The sequence below is a fragment of the Amblyraja radiata genome, chromosome 7, assembly GCF_010909765.2.
Source record: "Amblyraja radiata isolate CabotCenter1 chromosome 7, sAmbRad1.1.pri, whole genome shotgun sequence".
Lineage (NCBI taxonomy): Eukaryota > Metazoa > Chordata > Chondrichthyes > Rajiformes > Rajidae > Amblyraja > Amblyraja radiata.
In genome coordinates, this window is record NC_045962.1 from 85,867,263 (window position 1) to 85,890,908 (window position 23,646).

The 23,646-nt window shown below is 47.7% G+C and overlaps 1 protein-coding gene across 1 annotated transcript in view; it reads left to right on the forward strand.

Moving 5' to 3' along the window:
• Positions 1-23,646, forward strand: part of iqcb1 (IQ motif containing B1) — a 72,285-nt gene extending 48,639 nt beyond the window's left edge. The window contains exons 8-14 of the mRNA XM_033024894.1: positions 731-840; positions 2,538-2,647; positions 5,652-5,794; positions 9,383-9,531; positions 13,841-13,972; positions 16,138-16,294; positions 21,885-23,646. Of these exons, the coding sequence (XP_032880785.1) occupies positions 731-840; positions 2,538-2,647; positions 5,652-5,794; positions 9,383-9,531; positions 13,841-13,972; positions 16,138-16,294; positions 21,885-22,087 (1,004 nt within the window). The 3' untranslated portion in view covers positions 22,088-23,646. The remainder of the gene's footprint in view (positions 1-730; positions 841-2,537; positions 2,648-5,651; positions 5,795-9,382; positions 9,532-13,840; positions 13,973-16,137; positions 16,295-21,884) is intronic.

A 23,646-nucleotide genomic window follows, 5' to 3' on the forward strand; every position in this document is an offset into this window, starting at 1 on the left:
ATTTCTTTAGTCAGAGGGTGGTGAATCTGTGGAATTCTTTGCCACAGAAGGTTGTGGGGGCCAAGTCAATGGATATTTTTAAGGCAGAGATAGATAGATTCCTAATTAGTACGGGTGTCAGGGGTTATGGGGAGAAGGCAGGAGAATGGGGTTAGGAGGGAGAGATAGATCAACCATGATTGAATGGTGGAGTAGACTTGATGGGCCGAATGGCCTAATTCTATTCCTATTACTTATGAGTCTGAAATGGACCTGAACCTGCAACCACTGCACTCATGAGTATACGAACGATAAGCTTGTAACTAAAACACAAGATAAGAGCTCATACACTAGCAGAGTCCTTAAGTTAAGTCCAAAAGGCACAAACAGCCTTGTGAATGGGAACTGAAAATAGTGACAAACAGGTTTTCAAAGAAGTTGTATCTTTACATCAGTAATTTTTGCTGATTTTGAGTGTACTGTATAAGAAGACCCGAAACGTCACCCATTCCTTCGCTCCATAGATGCTGCCTCACCCGCTGAGTTTCTCCAGCATTTTTGTCTACTTTGCGTCTACTGTAGGTGCCTTGGAATAATAAACCGATTTGCAATGCAAAGGGTGATTTTCTGTATCGGGAAGGAAACAGAATTTCTAATTTTCTGCATTATGATATAAATATTTCAATTTAAAAGAAAGTAATTGTCAAAGAATGTTCTTAAAAAAATAATCCTTCAACAATTTGTTTCCCAGGTTTAAGTCGTCTTTTGAATAAACTGTGGACAGGACGAGGTTTTGACGAGGACTTGTATCAGCTCTTAGAACTGCTCCATGTCGGGTCCTTCCAAGGAGTGAAGGAGCAGGTACACATTTTGTTATTATGTGCAAGGAATCTCACAGTAAAGAGACTCTGAAAGAGAACCCCAAATTTTGCAAGGCCACAGGGAATGGGCAGCAGAGTGTGACTAGTTGGATAACTATTCCATCAGGTCGACAAAGGCACAGTGCACCTGATGCAAGACTTGGCTCTCTTTAGACTTGACTTTAGGAATACAGTGTAGAAACAGGCCAGAGTGCTGACATGGATAGAGAAGTGGTTGGCAGACAGGAAACAAAGAGTAGGGATTAACGGGTCCCTTTCAGAATGGCAGGCAGTGACTAGTGGGGTACCGCAAGGCTCGGTGCTGGGACCGCAGCTATTTACAATATACATCAATGATTTGGATGAAGGGATTCAAAGTAACATTAGCAAATTTGCAGATGACACAAAGCTGGGTGGCAGTGTGAACTGTGAGGAGGATACTATGAGAATGCAGGGTGACTTGGACAGATTGGGGGAGTGGGCAGATGCATGGCAGATGAAGTTTAATGCGGATAAATGTGAGGTTATTCACTTTGGTAGCAAAAACAGGAAGGCAGATTACTATCTAAATGGCATCAAGTTGGGAAAAGGGGAAGTACAATGGGATCTGGGGGTCCTTGTACATCAGTCCATGAAAGTAAGCATGCAGGTACAGCAGGCAGTGAAGAAAGCGAATGGCATGTTGGCCTTTATAACAAGAGGAATCGAGTATAGGAGCAAAGAGGTCCTTCTACAGTTGTACAGAGCCCTAGTGAGACCACACCTGTAGTATTGTGTGCAGTTTTGGTCCCCTCATTTGAGGAAGGACATTCTTGCTATTGAGGGAGTGCAGCGTAGGTTTGCAAGGTTAATTCCCGGGATGGTGGGACTGTCATACGCTGAGAGAATGGAGCAGCTGGGCTTGTACACTCTGGAGTTTAGAAGGATGAGAAGTTGATCTCATTGAAACATATAAGATTGTTAAGGGCTTGGACACGCTAGAGGCAGGAAACATGTTCCCGATGTTGGGGGAGTCCAGAACCAGGGGCCACAGTTTAAGAATAAGGAGTAAGCCATTTAGAACGGAGACGAGGAAACACTTTTTCTCACAGAGAGTGGTGAGTCTGTGGAATTCTCTGCCTCAAACGGCCCTTCGAGCCAGCACCGCCATTCAATGTGATCATGGCTGATCATCTCCAATCAGTACCCCGTTCCTGCCTTCTCCCCATATCCCCTGACTCCGCTATTTTTAAGAGCCCTATCTAGCTCACTCTTGAAAGTATCCAGAGAACCCGCCTCCATGCCCTCTGAGACAGAGAATTCCACAGACTCACAACTCTCCGTGTGAAAAAGTGTTTCCTCGTCTCCGTTCTAAATGGCTTACCCCTTATTCTTAAACTGTGGCCCCTGGTTCTGCACACCCCCAACATCGGGAACATATTTCCTGCCTCTAGCGTGTCCAAACCCTTAATAATCTTATATGTTTCAATAAGATATCCTCTCATCCTTCTAAACTCCAGAGTGTACAAGCCAAGCCGCTCCATTCTCTCAGCATGTGACAGTCCCGCCTTCCTGGGAATTAACCTTGTATCTTCATTTTCATAACACCATCTCCATTTTGATGTATGACCATCCTACTCTCATTTATTTTTTATTTCTTAATGCTTTACGCTCATGCATTGTAGCTTAAAATAAAAGTGTGACTCTTTATGTTCCCAGAAATTTTACAGAGCTGCAAGCTTGATCCAAGCAACGTGGAGAGCCCATCAGACAAGAAAGCGGGTGAAGAAACTGCCAAAAGTTGTGACAAATTTACAAAGGAGTTTCAGGTAAAGCTTTTTGATCATTGTCTGTCGGAAGGAACTGTTGGTTTCAATCGAAGATGAACGTAAAAAGCTGGGGTAGCTCAGCGGGTCAGGCAGCATCTCTGGGGGAATAGGTGAAGTTTCGGGTCGCGTCCCTTCTTCAGACTGAGGGTCAGGGGAGAGGGAGACGAGAGATATAGATGGTGATATTGGCAGCTTCGACCGCCCCGGGCCGCGGAGTTTGAACCGGCCCGTTCACGGAGCTCGGATTCAGCCACGGGACTTACTTACCATCACCCGGCGGGGTCACAACATCGGAAGCCTGGATCGCCTCAACGCAGAGGGAGAACAAGGAGGGAAGAGACAAGGACTTTAAGACTTTTGCCTTCCATCACAGTGAGGAGGTGCCAGGTGAACTCACTGCGGTGGATGTTAAATCTGTGTTAATTGTGTGTTTTGTTATTTTATTCTATGTTATGACTGCAAGGCACGAAATTTCGTTCAGACTGAAAAGTCTGAAAGACAATAAAGGATACTTGATGCTTGATACAGAGAGATATAGAACAAATGAATGAAATATATGGAGAAAAGTAACAATGATCAAGGAAACGGGCCATTGTTAGCTGTGGGCTAGATGTTAATGAGTTAACGACTAGGGTGGGAGCGGGACGGAGAGAGAGCGGACGCAAGAATTACTTGAAGTTGGAGAAATCAATATTCATACCGCTGGGTTGTAAGCTGCCCAGACGAAATATGAGGTGCTGTTCCTCCAGTTTGCATTTGGCCTCACTCTGACAGCGGAGGAGGCCCGCTGAGTTACTCCAGCACTTTGTGTCTGTCTTTGGTATAGACCAGCAACTGCAGTAGAGTCGCTGCCTTACAGCGAATGCAGCGCCGCAGACCCGGGTTCAATCCCGACTACGGGTGCTGTCTGTACGGAGTTTGTACGTTCTCCCTGTTACCTGCGTGGGTTTTTTCTCCGAGATCTTCGGTTTCCTCCCACTCTCCAAAGACGTACAGGTGTAGACAATAGATAATAGACAATAGGTGCAGGAGTAGGCCATTCGGCCCTTCGAGCCAGCACTGCCATTCAATGTGATCATGGCTGATCATCCCCAATCAGTACCCCGTTCCTGCCTTCTCCCCATATCCCCTGACTACGCTATTTTTAAGAGCACTATCTAGCTCTCTCTTGAAAGCATCCAGAGAACCTGCCTCCATGAGGCAGAGAATTCCACAGACTCCCCACTCTCTGTGGCAATGAAAAAGAAAAACTGGCGAAAAAGTTAATGAAAACGATTGATTTATAAAAAGGGGCGTGCATCTATAAGCACATGAAAATAAGAATTGCAGATTCTAGAAATCGGAAGTGCTGGAAACATCCAGTAGATCAGGCAGCATCCATTCATTCTCTCCAGAGATGCTGCCTGTCCGGCTGAGTTACTCCAGCTTTTTGTGTCTATCTTCGGTTTAAACCAGCATCTGCAGTTGCTGCACACAGATCGGGCTGATTTTTTCTTCCCACTGACAGACACGGGAATCTGGAGCACACCCCTCCTGTCCATCTCCGACCAGCACACAAAGCAACCTCCCTTCCCTTGACTCCATTTACACTTCACGCCGCCTTGGCAAGGCCACCAGCATAATCAAGGATGAGTTGCACACCGTTCACTCCCTCTTATCCCCTCTCCCATCAGGCAGGAAGTACAGAAGTGTGAAAACGCACACCTCCAGATTCAGTGTTTAAGAACGAACTGCAGATGCTGGAAAAATCGAAGGTAGACAAAAATGATGGAGAAACTCAGCGGGTGAGGCAGCATCTATGGAGCTAAGGAATAGTTGACGTTTCGGGTCGAGACACTTCTTCAGACGTCCATATTCAGGGACAATTTCTTCCCAGCTGTTATCAGGCAACTAAATCATCCTATCACCAACTAGAAAGTAGTCCTGAGCTACTATCTTCCTCATTGAAGACCCTAGAGCTATCTTTATTTGGACTTCACTGGACTTTATCTTGCACTAAACGTTATTCCCTTTATCATTAATCCATACAAAGTGGAAGGTTTGACGGTAATCATACACGGTCTTCTTGCTGACTGGAGAGCACACAACAAGAAGCTTTTCACTGTGCCTCCGTTTATGTGCCAATCATAAACTAAACTAATGGTGGGCGGTATTGTGGCGCAGCGGTAGAGTATCTGCCTTAAGGGCCTGTCCCACCAGCATGCGACCAGCATGCAGCGAGCGCGACCTAACATGATCGCTTGAGCCGTACGGCCTCGCGGGGCCGGTCCCACTTCGATCGCCGAAGCCGTATGGAGTTGTGCGGGGCTGGTCCCGACATCGCGCGGGGCTCCGAAAAACTGACACTGTCCAAAAATTCCGCGCGACAACGGCCTGTCGGCCCGCAGCCGCATTGAGGCCGTCGTACGCAGCTCCTCGACGGGCGTACGCAGCGTCTTGACGGCGTACGCCTAGCGCGTGCCGTTGCAAGATGACGTAACCGCCCGACGCCGTGCAACGTCCAAATTCAGTCGGCCCGCCTCCTGCCCAGCTGATTGTTGAGTATGATGTCGGGACCAGCCCCGCACAACTCCAGACGGCTCCGCGGTTGGAAGTGGGACCGGCCCCGCGAGGCCGTACGCCTCAAGCCACCACGTTTGGTCGCGCTAGACGCATGCAATCGCATGCTGGTGGGACAGGCCCTTTACTGTGCCAGCCAGACACCCGGGTTGGATCCTGACTTTTACACGTGACACTAAACCAAACTAAACTGTATGCCCTGAATGCTGGATTAATTAATCCTTCAGGACTAAGATTGATAAAGTTTAATCAGAAGGGTTTAAGAAAGGTCCGACATTGGCAACCACATGGTTGAAATACATAGATTAAATGATCGAGTGCTTTGGTGGGAGCTAAACAAGAGGGTATTCCTACCATCAAAGCCTCTGTATTCTATGGCATGTAATTTGCATCTGTGTGGGACATTGGCCCATTTTCACTGATTATTGATTATTAATGCTTCCAGGGCAAAACGTGCACAGGATGCACGGCGGCTCGAGAAGGAGAGAGAGGAAGAGGAGCTGAGACACCTGCTTCAGCTACAGAGACATCGGGCTCTTCGAGACTTTCGTCAGCGACAACTGAGCCTACTGGAAATAGTCCCTGCAAGTAAATAGCATTTCTAAAAATTAATTGCCTGTACTTCTGAAAAATGAGTCTTCAAAAATGTTGCGATCCGTCTTGAGTTGGATGATCAGCCATGATCATATTGAATGGCGGTGCAGGCTCGAAGGGCCGAATGGCCTACTCCTGCACCTATTTTCTATGTTTCTATATGAAAGTCCTGCCATCCCAGGAATCAGTCTGGTGAACCTTCTCTGTACTCCCTCTATGGCAAGAATGTCTTTCCTGTGAACAGGAAGGGAGAGAGGACCATCCCCCTGTGGGGTCCCTGTGTTGCTCACTACCATGTCCGAGACACAGTTCTGTAGCCTGACATATTGTGGCCGTCCAGTCAGGTGATCCAGGACACCAATGGAGCATCCACCCGCATCTTGGTCAGTTTGCTGCCTAGCAGTGCAGGCTGGATGGTGTTAAAAGCACTGGAGAAGCAACAAAAAAAAACCATGCCTCTCACAGTGCTTCCTGGCTTACCCAGGTGAGCACAGGAACTCAGGTGAGTATAACTCAGCGAGTCAGGCAGCATCCCTGAAGAAAAGAAATAGATGGCATTCCAGATTGCGACCCTTCTTCAGACCATGCAATTGGAAGTCCATGCAAACCAGCAACAAATGGATCTTCTCCATCCGTTGCTGAGCGAGAAGGATGAGTGGAGGGGAGAGACCCGACTGAAGAAGGATCTCGAACCAAAACGTCACCTGTCCATTCCTTCCAGAGATGCTGCTTGACCCGCCCCAGCTGAGTTACTCCAGCACTTTGTGTTTTGCGCATCTGCGGATCCTTGTGTCTTGCGATTCGTCTGTTGCACCTTCGGACCTTTGGGTTGACTGGAGGTGCAAGAGGCTACAGAGGAACTCAGTGGGTCAGGCAGCATCTGTGGAGGGGAATGGACAGTCAACATTTCGGGTCGACTCAACATCGCCTGTCCATTTCCCTCCACAGATGCAGCCTGCCCCTGTTTCTCCCACAGCTCTCCTTTCTTTTAAGGTAAACAAAAGTGCTGGAGAAACTCAACGGGTGCAGCAGCATCCATGGAGCGAAGGAAATAGACAACTTTTCAGCCCGAAACGTTGCCTATTTCCTTTGCTCCATAGATGCTGCTGCACCCGCTGAGTTTCTCCAGCACTTTTGTCTACCTTCGATTTTCCAGCATCTGCAGTTCCTTCTTAAACAATCTCCTTTCTTTTAGTCGCCTGTTTTCCCGTTCTGTTTGCTGGCTTGCATCATCTCCACTTTTTTTAATCATGATGATATTGATTAATAGAACTGGATGTTACAATCCCTAAGGTTCTTCACCACAAGTGACACCCAGTATTCTTGGGGGTGACCACTAGGTGGTTTTGCTACCAATCACCCACATCTCCAGTTGTGTACCTCAACGTCACTGGGTGTTTCGGCCTTTTATCGCAAGACACCCTCAGTCGAGGCAGCCCCACCGCAGGGTGATCAGCCCCGGGTGTGTGTCTTATGGTTAGCCTCTTGTTGGTCAGGGTCTTGGTGAGACCACACCTGGAGTATTGCGTACAGTTTTGGTCTCCTAATCTGAGGAAAGACATTCTTGCTATAGAGGGAGTACAGAGAAGGTTCACCAGACTGATTCCTGGGATGGCAGGACTTTCATATGAAGAAAGACTGGATAGACTCGGCTTGTACTCGCTAGAATTTAGAAGATTGTAGGGGGGATCTTATGGAAACTTACAAAATTCTTAAGGGGTTGGACAGGCTAGATGCAGGAAGATTGTTCCCGATGTTGGGGAAGTCCAGAACAAGGAAGTCCAGAACAGTTTAAGGATAAGAGGGAAGTCTTTTAGGACCGAGATGAGAAAATCATTTTTTACACAGAGAGTGGTGAATCTGTGGAATTCTCTGCCACAGAAAGTAGTTGAGGCCAGTTCATTGACTATATTTAAGAGGGAGTTAGATGTGGCCCTTGTGGCTAAAGGGATCAGGGCATATGGAGAGAAGGCAGGTATGGGATACTGAGTTGGATGATCAGCCATGATCATATTGAATGGCGGTGCAGGCTCGAAGGGCTGAATGGCCTCCTCCTGCACCTATTTTCTATGTTTCTATGTCACGTGGCAGCCCAGACAGCATCTATTTTCTTCAGCTACAGCCAGTGACTGCTCCATTCGGCTTTTTTCCTTCCATCTTCCTCTCTACCGCTGACTGTGGCTGGTTGGGCTCTGGACTCGTGTCCGTCGGTGGGTCAGTACTTGGTTGAGCTTCGCCTGGGGTGCTGATACCCTGTGGACTGTGGTGGTTAACCTGCCACTGGGCCTCACTCGACTGATTTGGCCTACTACAACTTTATTTTTTTTTAAATCCGCTGCTGGAGGAACTCAGCATCTGTGGAAGGAAATAGGCAGCCACGTTTTAGGTCAGCCACCCTTCTTCAAGACTGGGCAGCACAGAGCGGTGCCGTGGTAGAGTCACTGCCCCACAGCGCCAGGGACCAAGCTTCCATCTTGACTACGGGTGCTGTCTGTATGGAGTTTGTAACTTCATCCCGTGAACCCCGTGAGATATGTGTGGGTGCTCCGGTTTCCTCACACACTCCAAAGACGTACAGGTTTGTACGAAGATTGGCTTGGTAACATTGTAAATTGTCCCGAGTGTGTGTAGGGCAGTGTTACTGTGCAGGGATCGATGGTTGGCGTGGACTCAGTGGGCCGAAGGGCCTGTTTCCGTGCTGTATATCTTAACTAAACTAAACTAAAGTTAGACACAAAATGCAAGAGTAACTCAACAGTATCTTTGGAGAGAAGGAATGGGTGACGTTTCGAGGCCCTTCTTCAGACTAAGACTAAACTAAGATGTTAGCATTCATAGCAAAAGGATTCATTGCTATGTTAGCATTCATAGCAAAATATAGGAGTATAGGAGCAGGGAGGTTCTACTGCAGTTGTACAGGGTCTTGGCGAGACCACACCTGGAGTATTGTGTACAGTTTTGGTCTCCTAATCTGAGGAAGGACATTCTTGCCATAGAGGGAGCACAGAGAAGGTTCACCAGACTGATTCCTGGGATGTCAGGACTTTCATATGAAGAAAGACTGGATAGACTCGGCTTGTACTCGCTGGAATTTAGGAGATTGAGGGGGGATCTTATGGAAACTTACAAAATTCTTAAGGGGTTGGACAGGCTAGATGCAGGAAGATTGTTCCCAAGGTTGGGGGAGTCCAGGACAAGGGGTCACAGTTCAAGGATAAAGAGGAAATCCTTTAGGACCAAGATGAGAAAAACATTTTTCACGCAGAGAGTGGTGAATCTCTGGAACTCTCTGCCACAGAAGGTAGTTGAGGCCAGTTCATTGGCTATATTTAAGAGGGAGTTAGATGTGGTCCTTGTGGCTAAAGGGATCAGGGGGTATGGAGAGAAGGCAGGTACAGAATACTGAGTTGGATGATCAGCCATGATCACATTGAATGGTGGTGCAGGCTCGAAGGGCCGAATGGCCTACTCCTGCACCTTTTTTCTATGTTTCTATGTTTTAAGACAGGCCACGCGGCACGCTGGTCTTACCCTTCTGCTCCCAATCCCGTTTAACGGAAGGCCGGCCTCTTCCTTGTGCAGGTGAAATCGCGAAATACCTAAAGCATGAGAAGGAGCAATCGGCAATGGTGATTCAGAAGGTCTGGCGTGGATACAGACAGAGACAAAGCTTCAGCCAGCAGAAGTCGTCCCTGAAGAAATTCAAGGCAGCCATCATTATACAGAGATATGTGAGTGCTTTCTTGATAGGTTGAAGATTAATGCTTATGTTCTTTTTGTTATAATTTAGTTTAGTTGAGTTCAGCGATAGAGCGCCCAAACAGGCGCTTCGGCCCACCGAGTCCGCTACGACCTGCGATCGCCGCACATTAACAGTATCTTGCACACACATTAGGGACAATTTTTACACATACCAAACCAATTAACTTACAAACCTCAGTGTTCAAAAAGGAACTGCAGTTGCTGGAATATCGAAGGTACACAAAATTGCTGGGGAAACTCAGCGGGTGCAGCAGCATCTATGGAGCGAAGGAAATAGGCGACGTTTCGGGCCGAAACCCTTCTTCGGTCTGAAGAAGGGTTTCGGCCCGAAACGTCGCCTATTTCCTTCGCTCCATAGATGCTGCTGCACCCGCTGAGTTTCCCCAGCAATTTTGTGTACCTTCAACTTACAAACCTCTATGTCTTTGGAGGAAACCAAAAATCCTCGGAGGAAACTTACTTGGTCACGGGGAGAACGCACAAACTCCGTACAGACAGCACCCGTAGTCAGGATCGAACCTGGGCCTCTGGCACTGCAAGCACTGTAAGGCACCAACTCTACCACTGGGCACAGTTGCTGCATTTTCCCATTTTACCCCCAGGATCACCCGGATATATATCAGAAGTCTCGGAGAAAACCCACGCAAGTTACGGGGAGAACGTACAAATTCCGTGCAGGCAGAAGGAGCGTTGAAACATATAAGATTGTTAAGGGTTTGGACCCGCTAGAGGCAGGAAACATGTTCCCGATGATGGGGGAGTCCAGAACCAGGGGCCACAGTTTACGAATAAGGAGTAAGCCATTTAGAACGGAGACGAGGAAACACTTTTTCTCACAGAGAGTGGTGAGTCTGTGGAATTCTCTGCCTCAGAGGGCGGCGGAGGCGGGTTCTTTGGATGCTTTCATGAGAGAGCTGGATAGGGCTCTTAAAAATAGCGGAGTCAGGGATAGAAACATAGAAACATAGAAAATAGGTGCTGGAGTAGGCCATTTGGCCCTTCGAGCCTGCACCCAGTGCCGGATTTACGTATAAGCTAAACAAGCTATAGCTTAGGGCCCCCACTTTCTAGGGGCCCCCCCGAAAAAATTGATGGGCCTCGAGGTCTAGGGGGGCCTCCGGCCAAGGCAGAACACCTACCGTTCAACTCTGGGTGCCCCCCCTCTCTATCTCTCTCTCTCTCCATCTCCCCCCACTATCCGTGTCCAGGCCGCCGGGCTCCGCTCGCTCCTCATCCGCCGGCACGGCAGGCCGCCTTGCACATGCGCACAACCACGGCCAGCAAATCATCGGCCGCCCTGCGCATGCGCACTGCAACGGCAACTGGTCGGCGCTGGGCACTTTCTCCCTCGCTTTGAATTGTGGGAGATTTGGCCGCCATGGCTGCCGGTCGTTGGGGGCCTCACAAGTGGAACAGCTTAGGGCCTCTCTTCATCTAAATCCGGCACTGCCTGCACCGCCATTCAATATGATCATGGCTGATCATCCAACTCAGTATCCTGTACCTGCCTTCTCTCCATACCCCCTGATCCCTTTAGCCACAAGGGCCACATCTAACTCCCTCTTAAATATAGCCAATGAACTGGCCTCAACTACCTTCCGTGCCACAGAATTCCACAGATTCACCACTCTCTGAGTGAAAAATGTTTTTCTCATCTCGGTCCTAAAAGATTTCCCCCTTATCCTTAAACTGTGACCCCCTTGTTCTGGATATGGGGAGAAGGCATGAATGGGATACTGATTGGGGATGATCAGTCATGATCACATTGAATGGCGGTGCTGGCTCGAAGGGCTGAATGGCCTACTCCTGCATCAATTGTCTATTGTCTCTTGACAGCACCCGTAGTCTGCATTGAATCCGGGTCTCTGGCATTGTAAGCGTTGTAAGGCAGCAACTTGACCTCTGTGCCACCGTGCCTCCCTATTAAATTTGCCCCCCCCCCCACCCCCTCCCCCCCCCCCCTCACCGTAGACATATGTCCTCTGGTTCTCGATTCCCCTAATCTGGGCAAAAGTCTGTGCTTTCACTCTATCTATTCTTCACATGATTTTGTAGGCCTCTATACGATCACCCTCATCCTCCTGCGCTCCAAGGAATAAAGTCCTAGCCTTCTCAATGTAGCTCAGGCCCTCATAGAAACATAGAAAACAGGTGCAGGAGTAGGCCATTTGGCCCTTCGAACCTGCACCGCCATTCAATATGATCATGGCTGATCATCCAACTCAGTATCCTGTACCTGCCTTCTCTCCATACCCCCTGATCCCTTTAGCCACAAGGGCCACATCTAACCCTCTTAAATATAGCCAATGAACTGGCCTCAATTACCTTCTGTGGCAGAGAATTCCACATATTCACCACTCTCTGTGTGAAAAATGATTTTCTCATCTCGGTCCTAAACGATTTCCCTCTTATCCTTAAACTGTGACCCCTCGTTCTGGACTTCCCCAACATCGGGAATAATCTTCCTGCATCTAGACTGTCCAACCCCAAGTCCTGGCAACATCCTTGTAAATCTTCTCTGCACCTTTTCCAGTTTGACAACATTTTTTCTATGACATGGTGACCAAGACTGAACACAACACTCAAAATGTGGCCTCACCAGACTTGTATAACTGCAACATGACCTCCCAACCTCTATACTCAATACTCTTGACAGATGAAGGCCAAAAGCCTTTTTGACCAACGTATCTACCTGTAACACCACCTTCAAGGAACTATGTACCATGTAAGTCAGGCAACCTCTGTGGGGGAAAAGGAACAGTTATCATTTCAGGTCAATTATCTATTGGCTTTTAATTTATGTTGGTTGAGGAATAAATAATGGCTCAGTGTACCCGGGACAACTTTGTCAAGTTAGTGGTATAGGATCTTTTACTCCCTAGCTATCATGGAGTACAAAGTCTCAGTTTGATGTTACTTCCAACTTGTAGTGCATCAATCCCTCAGTAGCGCAGTGGAATCCCAACTGAAATTATTCTGCTCATGTTTGTTCCCATCTCAATTCGCAAACATCTGAATCAGAGTGTGTCTACTATCAACTGAGAAACATATTAAGCTGGAGTTTCAAAGACTAGGACAGTAGAAACGCATGCCCAGTGATTTAAAGTCATAGAAACATAGAAAATAGGTGCAGGAGGAGGCCATTCGGCCTTTCGAGCCAGCAACGCCATTAATTGTGATCATGGCTGATCGTCCCCTATCAATAACCCGTGCCTGCCTTCTCCCCATATCCCTTGACTCCACTAGCCCCTAGAGCTCTATCTAACTCCCTCTTAAATCCATCCAGTGATTTGGCCTCCACTGCCCTCTGTGGCAGGGAATTCCATAAATTCACAACTCTCTGGGTGAAAAAGTTTTTTCTCACCTCTGTCTTAAATTACCTCCCCTTTATTCTAAGACTGTGGCCCCTGGTTCTGGATTCGCCCAACATTGGGAACATTTTTCCTGCATCTAGCTTGTCCAGTCCTTTAATAATTTATATGTTTCTATAAGATGCCCTCTCATCCTTCTAAACTCCAGTGAATACAAGCCTAGTCTTTTCAATCTTTCCTCATATGACAGTCCCGCCATCCCAGGGATCAATCTCGTGAACCTGCGCTGCACTGCCTCAATCACAAGGATGTCCTTCCTCAAATTAGGAGACCAAAACTGTACACAATACTCCAGATGTGGTCTCTCCAGAGCCCTATACAACTGCAGGTCGAGACGAGATCCGTCTGAAGAACGGTCTCGATTTGAAACGTTGGAGCATGAAGAAGGGTCTCGACCCGAAAAGTTGCCTATTTCCTTCGCTCCATAGATGCTGCTGAACCTGCTGAGTTTCCCCAGCATTTTTGTCTACCTTCCATTTTCCAGCATCTGCAGTTTCTTCGAGAACACAGTGAATTAAAGTTATTGATCTTGAAATGCCATGAATTGGAATGGACATTAGTCCACTTCTTTGCCCCCCCGGGTCCGCGCCGACCAGCGATCCCCGCACATAAACACTATCCTATACCCACTAGGGACATTTTTTACATTTACCAAGCCAATGAACCTACTTACCCGTACGTCTTTGGAGTGTGGGAGGAAACCGACCGAAGACCTCGGGGAAAACCCACGCAGGTCACGGGGAGAACGTACAAACTCCGTACAGACAGCACCCGTAGTCAGGATCGAACCTGGGTCTCCGGTGCTGCATTCGCTGTAAGACAGCAACTCTACCGGGCGCCTCTTTTTTCCTTTCATTGTATGTGTGTGTTTCGGAAATACTGCACAAAATGTTTTTCATGGTTGCAGGTGTTGAGGTTCTTAGAAAAACGTAGAAACCTGAGGAGAGATATCCTCACCTGGCGCGGACCAAAGGGACTGACAGATACACGGAGACAAGAACTGCGTGCCCAACTGGAGAACTATGTCAAACATCATACAGTGAGTATGCTCTATTGGAATTGTACGCTGAGCTTTGGTTTTAGTTTTACCGATACAGCATGGCAACAGGCCCTTCAGCCCACTGAGTCCACACCGACCATCGACCACAAAGTCAACTCTTCCTTCTTGATTATTGAGGGTGTCAGGGGTGATGGGGAGATGGCAAGAGAACAGGGTTGAGACAATAGACAATAAACAATAGACAATAGGTGTAGTAGTAGGCTATAGAAACATAGAAAATAGGTGCAGGAGTAGGCCATTCGGCCCTTCGAGCCTGCACCGCCATTCAATATGATCATGGCTGATCATCCAACTCAGTATCCTGTACCTGCCTTCGCTCCATAACCCCCTGATCCCTTTAGCCACAAGGGCTAAAAGTTTTTCTTATCTCGGTCCTAAAAGACTTCCCCCTTATCCTCAAACTGTGACCCCTTGTACTGGACTTCCCCAACATCGGGAACAATCTTCCTGCATCTAGCCTGTCCAACCCCTTAAGAATTTTGTAAGTCTATAAGATCCCCCCTCAATCTTCTAAATTCTAGCGAGTACAAGCCGAGTCTATCCAGTCTTTCTTCATATGAAAGTCCTGACATCCCAGGAATCAGTCTGGTGAACCTTCTCTGTACTCCCTCGATGACACAGACAGCACCCGAGGTAAGGATTGAACCCAGGTCTCTGATGCTGTGAGGCAGCAGTTCAGCACCACAATGGTATCTGCCTCCACCATTGCCCCTGACAGCATGTTCCAGGCACCCACCCCTCATCTTGCCCCACACATCTTTAAACTTTGGCCACTTTGCCATGAAAGCTGTACCCTCTAGTATTTGATTTTACCACCCTGAGAGAATAAAAGGTTTCCGACTGCCCGCCCGGCCTTTCGCCTGTAATTTTATATATTTCTATCAGGTCTTCCCTCAAACTCCAGTGTTCCACAGAAAACAATTCAAGTTTGTCCAATCCCTTTATTACTGTGTGTGTGTGTAGGAAGGAACTGCAGATGCTGGTTTATACCGAAGATAGACACAAAGTGCTGGAATAATTTAGCGGGTCAGGCAGCATCTCTGGAGAAAAGGAATAGGTGACGTTTTGGGTCGAGACCCTTGTTCAGACTGTAGAATGGTTCCGACCCGAAATATCACGTGGGATTCCTTCTCTCCAGAGATGCTGCCTGACCCGCTGAATCACCCCAGCATTTTGTGTCTCTCTTTATTGCTCCTACACTCTAATCCATGCTGGTAAATAATGGACTAATAATTGATTCTTTACGGCATATCTTTTGGATTTAGCATCAATGATCATTCTTGCCTTTACAGGCAAATCCACCTTAATCTGACAAACTATATTGCACTGTGTAAGAAGGAACTGCAGATGCTGCATTACACCAAAGATAGACACAACATGTCATCTTTCAGTCATCTGAGCCATCAATAGGACTCGCATGTGAGAGGGTGGTGAATCTGTGGAATTCAGTGCCTCAGAAGGCTGTGGAGGCCAAGTCAATGGATATTTTCTAAGATGGAGATTGATAGGTTCTTGATCAATACGGGTGTCAAGGGATATGGGGAGAAGGCAGGAGGATGGGGTTAACATAGAAACATAGAAACAGAAACAAGGGATATGGGGAGAAGGCAGGAGAATGGGGTTGAGAAGGAAAGATAGATCACCTATGTATGGCTGGCGGAGTAGACTTGATGGGCCGAATGGCCTAATTCTGCTCCAATAATGTATGACTTCTTCGCTATTCAGTATTCAGTATTTACTTTATTGTCATTTCACTGAGTGCTTACATACACAGAAGAAACAAAAAATTGTTTCTCATCAGTTCCTGTCAGTGCAGTTAATAAAAAGTAGAATAAATACATACAACTTTAAAATTAACATATCTAAAAAAGACCTAAAATTGAACTAAAGTTGGTGTATGATGTATGGGGAGGGGACACAGTCCGTTAACCAGTTTTATTGCCTGTAGGAAGAAGCTGTGGAGCATCCTGCTGGTTCTGCAGCTGGTACTCCTGTACCTCTTCCCCAATGGCAGAATGGAGAAGATGTGGTGTGATGGGTGATAAGGGTCCTTAATGATGGAGATGGCTATGTCTTGTGGTTAATAATAATGCACCCAAAATTGTTTGCCGCATTTTAACCTAGGTACGTACGTCTGCTTTTAGGTTACTCATGTGACAGAGGAGAGAACAAAGGAACAACACGCCCAGGTCCAGGAGATGCTGGGTCAGTACCTCATGAGGAGAAACCTGGAACGAAGGTCGGAGCTGCGGGGAGAGGCTCTGCTAGCCCAGATTAACACCGACGTTGAGCTACTGATGAGTAAGTAGGAGCACAGAAATATTTTTTTAGTTTAGTTTACAGATAGAGCGCGGAAAAAGGCCCTTCGGCCCACGGAGTCAGCACCGACCAGCGATCCCTGCACACTAACACTATCCTACACGCACCAGGGACATTTTACACTTGTGCCAATCCAATTAACCTACAGACCTACACGTCTTTGGAGTGTGGGAGGAAACCGAAGATCTCGGGGAAAATCTCCCTCGGTCACATAGAAACATAGAAATTAGGTGCAGGAGTAGGCCATTCGGCCCTTCAAGCCTGCACCGCCATTCAATATGATCATGGCTGATCATCCAACTCAGTATCCCGTACCTGCCTTCTCTCCATACCCTCTGATCCCCTTAGCCACAAGGGCCACATCTAACTCCCTCTTAAATATAGCCAATGAACTGGCCTCGACTACCCTCTGTGGCAGAGAGTTCCAGAGATTCACCACTCTCTGTGTGAAAAATGTTCTTCTCATCTCGGTTTTAAAGGATTTCCCCCTTATCCTTAAGCTGTGACCCCTTGTCCTGGACTTCCCCAACATCGGGAGCAATCTTCCTGCATCTAGCCTGTCCAACCCCTTAAGAATTTTGTGAGTTTCTATAAGATCCCCTCTCAATCTCCTAAATTCTAGAGAGTATAAACCAAGTCTATCCAGTCTTTCTTCATAAGACAGTCCTGCCATCCCAGGAATCAGTCGGTGAACCTTCTCTGCATTCCCTCTATGGCAAGAATGTCTTTCCTCAGATTTGGAGACCAAAACTGTACGCAATACTCCAGGTGTGGTCTCACCAAGACCCTGTACAACTGCAGTAGAACCTCCCTGCTCCTATACTCAAATCCTTTTGCTATGAAAGCTAACATACCATTGTCAACTCCGTACAGACAGCACCAGCGGTCGGGATCGAACGCGGGTCTCCGGCGCTGTAAGGCAGCAACTCTACCACCGCGCCACCCAAATATGGGACCAGAATGTGTCCATTTATCCCCTATTCAGCCAATCCATGCTCATGAAGATAGACACAAAATGCTGGAATAACTCAGCGGTACAGGCAGCATCTATGGACAGAAGGAAGGGGTGTCGTTTCGGGTTGAGACCTTCTTCGTTTCTCCGGTACTTTGTGCCTTTTTGTCACGACCTTCTCAGTCTGAAGAAGCGCCTCGACCCGAGACCCTTCTTCAGACCCTACTTCAGCCTGTCCCGCTGAGTTACTCCAGCATTTTGTGTCTATTTTCGGTTTAAACCAGCATCTGCAGTTCCGTCCTACAACATTCCATGCACCTGTTGTGCCCCATGTTCTTAATATTTATTAACCAAAACCCATCACTTTAAAATTGACAATTAATTTTTGGAAATAATATTCTAGTGTGACTTTAGAGTCTGTTAATAGACACAAAACATTAGAGATGGGGAATCAAAAACCAGAGGACATAGGTTTAAAGTGAGAAGAGCAGCATTTAATAGGTGGCATGGTGGCGCAGCGGTAGAGTTGCTGCCTCACAGCGCCAGAGACCCGGGTTCGATCCTGACTACAGGTGCTGTCTGTACGGAGTTTGTACGTTCTCCCCGTGACCTGCGTGGGTTTTCTCCGGGATCTTCGGTTTCCTTCCACACTCCTAAGACGTGCAGGTTTGTAGCTTAATTGGCTTGGTATAAATGTAAATTGCCGCTAGTGTGTGTCGGATAGTGTAAGTGTGCGGAGATCGCAGGTCTGTGTGGACTCGATGGGCCGAAAGGCCTGTTTCCGCACTGTTACTCTAAACGAACTAAAACTAAACCTAAAGGGCCTGTCCCACTTGCATGCGATTGCATGCGTTTGGCGCGACCAAACGGAAGCGGAGTTCACGCGGAGTTCGCGCGTGACGTCATTTGCGTCATACTTACTAATCAGCTGGGCAGGAGGCGGGCCGATTGAATTTGGGCGTCGGGCGGTGACGTCATCACGCAACGCCACGCCGGGCGGTGATGTCATCGTGCAATGCCACGTGCTAGGCGTACGCCGTCAAGACGCTACGTACGACCGCAATGTGCCTGCGTGGCGTGTGTAGATTTCGGACACTGTCAGATTTTCGGAGCCTTGGGCGATGTCGGGACCAGCCCCGCACAACTCCGCGCTTCTAAGTGGGACCGGCCCCGCGCAGCCATATGGTGCCCGTACGCCTCAAGCGACCATGTTTGGTCGCGCCAAACGCATGCAATCGCATGCAAGTGGGACAGGCCCTTAAGGGCAGCATTTTAACTCACAGTGCAGTGGTTATGTGGAATGAACTGTTAGGGGCGGTAATTGAGGCTGGCGTTATAACAGCATTGAAACGACACCTGGACAGGTGCACAGGTAGGAATGGTTTAGAGGGATATGGGTCAAACGCGGACAAATGGGACTAGCTTAGATGGGGCATCTTGATCGGCACGGGCGAATTGGGCCAAAGGGTCTGGTTCCTTGCTGTACGACTGTTTATTTTCAGTGATTCTTGTACAAGAACACACAAGCCCTTTTGAACACCGAGGATTTTCAATCTCCCACATTAATACAAAATAACCAGCCTTTGTCTATTTTGTACTAAAGTGGATGATGTCAGTTCTGCACATTATTAACCATATAACCATATAACAATTACAGCACGGAAACAGGCCATCTCGACCCCTCTAGTCCGTGCTGAACACGTATTCTCCCCTAGTCCCATATACCTGCGCTCAGACCGGGTATATTCCACTTGTCATGATTAAGAAGGAATTGCAGATGCTAGAAAAATCGAAGGTAGATAAAAATGCTGGAGAAACTCAGCGGATGAGACAGCATCTATGGAGCGAAGAGACCCGAAACGTCACCTATTCCTTCGCTCCATAGATGCTGCCTCACCCGCTGAGTTTCCCCAGCATTTATATTCCATTTGACATGTCTGTTCCCATTTACAAAGTGACCAAGCAATCTAAGCTAGTCCCAATCTGCTGGAAGATTGTAGCTGGTGGTGCCGTTTCAGTGGGCAAAAGGAATTGTCGACGCATCTGGTCATAAACACTGGAGATCCTCAGAACATCACTGGCCCACGGTAAATAATCCCAGCCGAGCCCAGTGTCCCCTCATAATGATATATTTTTCTCACATGTACCTAGGTACGGAGAAAAGCTTTAGTTTGCATAGAAACTGGTACATCATTCAGCAGACCTCACCTGGGCAGCACACAGCTGAAATGCCCCATCTTGGTGAAATCCCTTCTGCACACTTCCTATCTTGTGTAAACCAGACCTGCACAGTGGTGGAGTTACTGCCTTAAGGGCCTGTCCCACTTGCATGCGACTGCATGCGTTTGGCGCGACCAAAACGGAAGCGGAGTTCGCATAAAGTTCGCGCGTGACGTAATTTACGTCATACTCACCAATCAGCTGGGCAGGAGGCGGGGCGACTGAAATTGAGCGTCGCACGACGTCAGGCGGTGACGTAATCACGCAACGGCACGCCGGGCGGTGACGTTATCGCACAACGCCACGCGATAGGCATATACGTCGTCAATGCGCCTGCGGGCCGACAGGCCGTTGGCGCGCGGGATTTTCGGACAGTGCGTGATATTCGGAGCCCCGCACGATGTCGGGACCAGCCCCGCACAACTCCATACGCCTCCGCGCTTGGAAGTTGGACCGGCGCGGTCTGCACACCTCAAACGACCACGTTTGACGCGCCAGACGCATGCAAACGCATGCAAGTGGCACAGGCCCTTCACTGCACCAGAGACCCGTGTTCAATTCTGACCACGGATGCTTTCTGTACGGAGTTTGTACGTTCTCCCTATGACCTGCGTGGGTTTTCTCCGGGTGCTCCGGTTTCCTCCCACACTCGAAAAATGTACAGGTTTGTAGGTTAATTGGCTATGGTAAAATTGTACATTGTCCCTAGTGTGTGCAGGACAGTGCGAGTGTACAGGGATCGCTGGTTGGCATGGTGGGCAGAAGGACCTGTTTCTGCGCTGTATCTCTAAACTAAACTAAACTAAACTGAACTAATATGACAATAAAATACTTACAATAGACAATAGGTGCAGGGTAGGCCATTCGGCCCTTTGAGCCAGCACCGCCGTTCAATGTGATCATGGCTGATCATCCCCAATCAGTACCCCTTTCCTGTCTTCTCCCCATATCCTCTTTAAGAGCTCTATCTAGCTCTCTCTTGAATTTCCAGAGAACTGGCCTCCACCGCTCTCTGAGGCAGAGAATTCCACAGACTCACAACTCTCTGTGTGAAAAAGTGTTTCATCGTCTCTGTTCTAAATGGCTTACCCCTTATTCTTAAACTGTGGCCCCTGGTTCCCAACATTGGGAACATGTTTCCTGCCTCTCGCATGTCCAAACCCATAACAATCTTATATGTTTCAATAAGATGCCCTCTCATCCTTCTAAACTTCAGAGTGTACAAATCCAGCTGCTCCATTCTCTCAGCATATGACAGTCCCGCCATCCCGGGAATTAACCTTGTAAACCTACGCTGCACTCCCTCAATAGCAAGTGTCCTTCCTCAAATTAGGTGAGCAAAACTGCACACAATAATAGTAAGATTAAACGAGAACTTACCAGTTTGAAGTTTGATCTGTATTTTATGAGGAGTTACGATGAGGGATTACGTGCCCTCCGCTCCCACCCTCAATAATATGGGTCAAACTGATAACTAAGGTCTCCTTTTCTTTACTATGTTTATTTCAATAACTGTGTCTGTCTGTGATTCCACACCGCTGCTTTGAAGTATGTCGCGCATGCGTGCTGAGCGGGCTCTTCACGTAGTCACTCACGTGACTCCGAAGTAAAATCCAGGTGTGGTCTCACTCGGGCCCTGTACAACTGCAGAAGGACCTCTTTGCTCCTATACTCGACTCCTCTTGTTATAAAGGCCAACATGCCATTCGCTTTCTTCACTGCCTACTGTACCTGCATGCTTACTTTCATAGACTGATGTACAAGGGCCCCCAGATCCCGTTGTACTTCCCCTTTTCCCAACTTGACCCATTTAGAAAGCAATCTGCCTTCCTGTTTTTCCTACCAAAGTGGAGAACCTCACATTTATCCGCATTAAACTGCATCTGCCATGCATCTGCCCACTCCCCCAACCTGTCCAAGTCACCCTGCATTACTCTCTTTCTCTCTCCCTCTTGAATCTCAAGCAAAAACTAAAAATACTTAACAGATTAGGCAGAAACTGAAGTGAACGTTTCGGGTCGAAGTCCCTTGCAGTTTGAACAATTGATTTTACGCGGACCTTTGTATTCTCATTGTTTTCATTAGAAGCAGTGTACAAAAGTATAAACTGCAGCATATGACATAATACATTTATTGGACAGCTTCAATTTTAATTTTTAGCAAAGATGAAATAGAAAAAGAGAGAAAGAGCAAGAAAGACAGAGAATGAAAGAGAAAGTGAATGTGTGAGAATAGAACCCCTAAACTACCAAACGAGTGTAGTCGAAGAGTGGGTAAGTAAAAGAAATAGGAAAAACGTAAAGAAATAAAAAGACAAAAACGGGGAAGAAAAAAAAAAAAAAAAAGTGTTGATATACCTGCTTCATTTCTCTCCCCATTGTTTTTCCCGTTTGCATCCAGGCGCTCCCAGCCTGAAGGAGGCGACCGAGAAGGATGTGGAGCTCTTTAACTGCAGGTCCGCCCCTGTGGCAGCCAGAGCCAAGCAGTGCCACGGTGCTATGCTGCAGTCCGTCAGGGGCCCCTGGTGGAAGAAACTGGGCGACAAGATGCAGGATCCCGACTCGATCTACGCGGACGACGTGGACCTTGATCTCGTCCTGTGAGCGGTGGAACGCAGGCCGCGGGCATCGTGCGCCAGGCTGATGTGCGGGAGGAGAGGTGGGATGTGTAGGCTGGCAATGTTGTGGCACGTGGCCGGCACGCAGGAGGCACTTGCATCCTTTGTCCACGTGTGCAGTGGGAGGGAAAGCATTTGCAGAGCCCGATTCCCAGCTTTTTACTGTACCTCGGACCAGGTGACAATAAACTGAGACTGAAACTGAAGAGGGCAGAGCTACTGCCTCACAGCGCCGGAGAACCGGATTCGATCCTGCGCTCGGGTGCCATCTGCGTGGAGTCTGCAGGTTCTCCCGGAGACCGTGTGGGTCTGCTCCGGTTTCCTCCCGCGTCCCAAAGATGTGCGGGAACGAAACCGCAGGTGCTGGTTTATACCGCAGAAAGACACAAAGTGCTGGAGTAATTCAGCGGGTCAGGCAGCATCTCTGGAGGAAAAGGATAGGTAACGTTTCGGGCCGGAAACTCGATCCTAAAACTTCCGAGCCCGAGTCTGAAGAAGGGTTCTGACCCGAAACATCACCTATATAACCATATAACAATGACAGCACGGAAACAGGCCATCTCGGCCCTTCTAGTCCGTGCCGAACACTTACTCTCACCTAGTCCCATCTACCTGCACTCAGACCATAACCCTCCATTCCTTTCCCGTCCATATACCTATCCAATTTATTTTTAAATGATAAAATCGACCCTACCTCCACCACTTCCACTGGAAGCTCATTCCACACAGCTACCACTCTCTGAGTAAAGAAGTTCCCCCTCATGTTGCCCCTAAACTTCTGTCCCTTAATTCTCAAATCATGTCCTCTTGTTTGAATCTTCCCTACTCTCAATGGAAAAAGCTTATCCACGTCAACTCTGTCTATCCCTCTCATCATTTTTAAGTCCTCTATCAAGTCCCCCCTTAACCTTCTGCGCTCCAAAGAATAAAGACCTATCTTGTTCAACCTTTCTCTGTAACTTAGGTGCTGAAACCCAGGCAACATTCTAGTAAATCTCCTCTGTACTCTCTCTATTTTGTTGACATCTTTCCTATAATTTGACGACCAGAATTGTACACCATATTCCAGAATTGGCCTCACCAATGCCTTGTACAATTTTAACATTACATCCCAACTTCTATACTCAATGCTCTGATTTATATAGGCCAGCACACCAAAAGCTTTCTTTACCACCCTATCTACATGTAAATGGTAGCGAATTCATGTTCTTCAGTGATGCTGCCTGACCCGCTGAGCTACGCTTACATTTTGTGTCTATCAAAGAAGTGCAGGTTTGCAGGTTAATTGTCCCTCAGTAAATTGCCCCTAGTGGATGGGAAAGTGGGATAACATAGAACCAGTGGGAACGGCTGATCAATGAGCGGTGTGGGCTCAGTGAGCCCAAGGGCCTCCAGTATTTTCATGCTGTATCCCTAAACTGAACTCAATATTTTCTTTTGAAAGCAGTGGCTGTTATGGTGCTGAAAAAGTTGGTGACAGACTACAGACAACAACCTCGCAAACCACAATTGTTCCTTTTTAATAAAGTTTATTTAAATTATAAA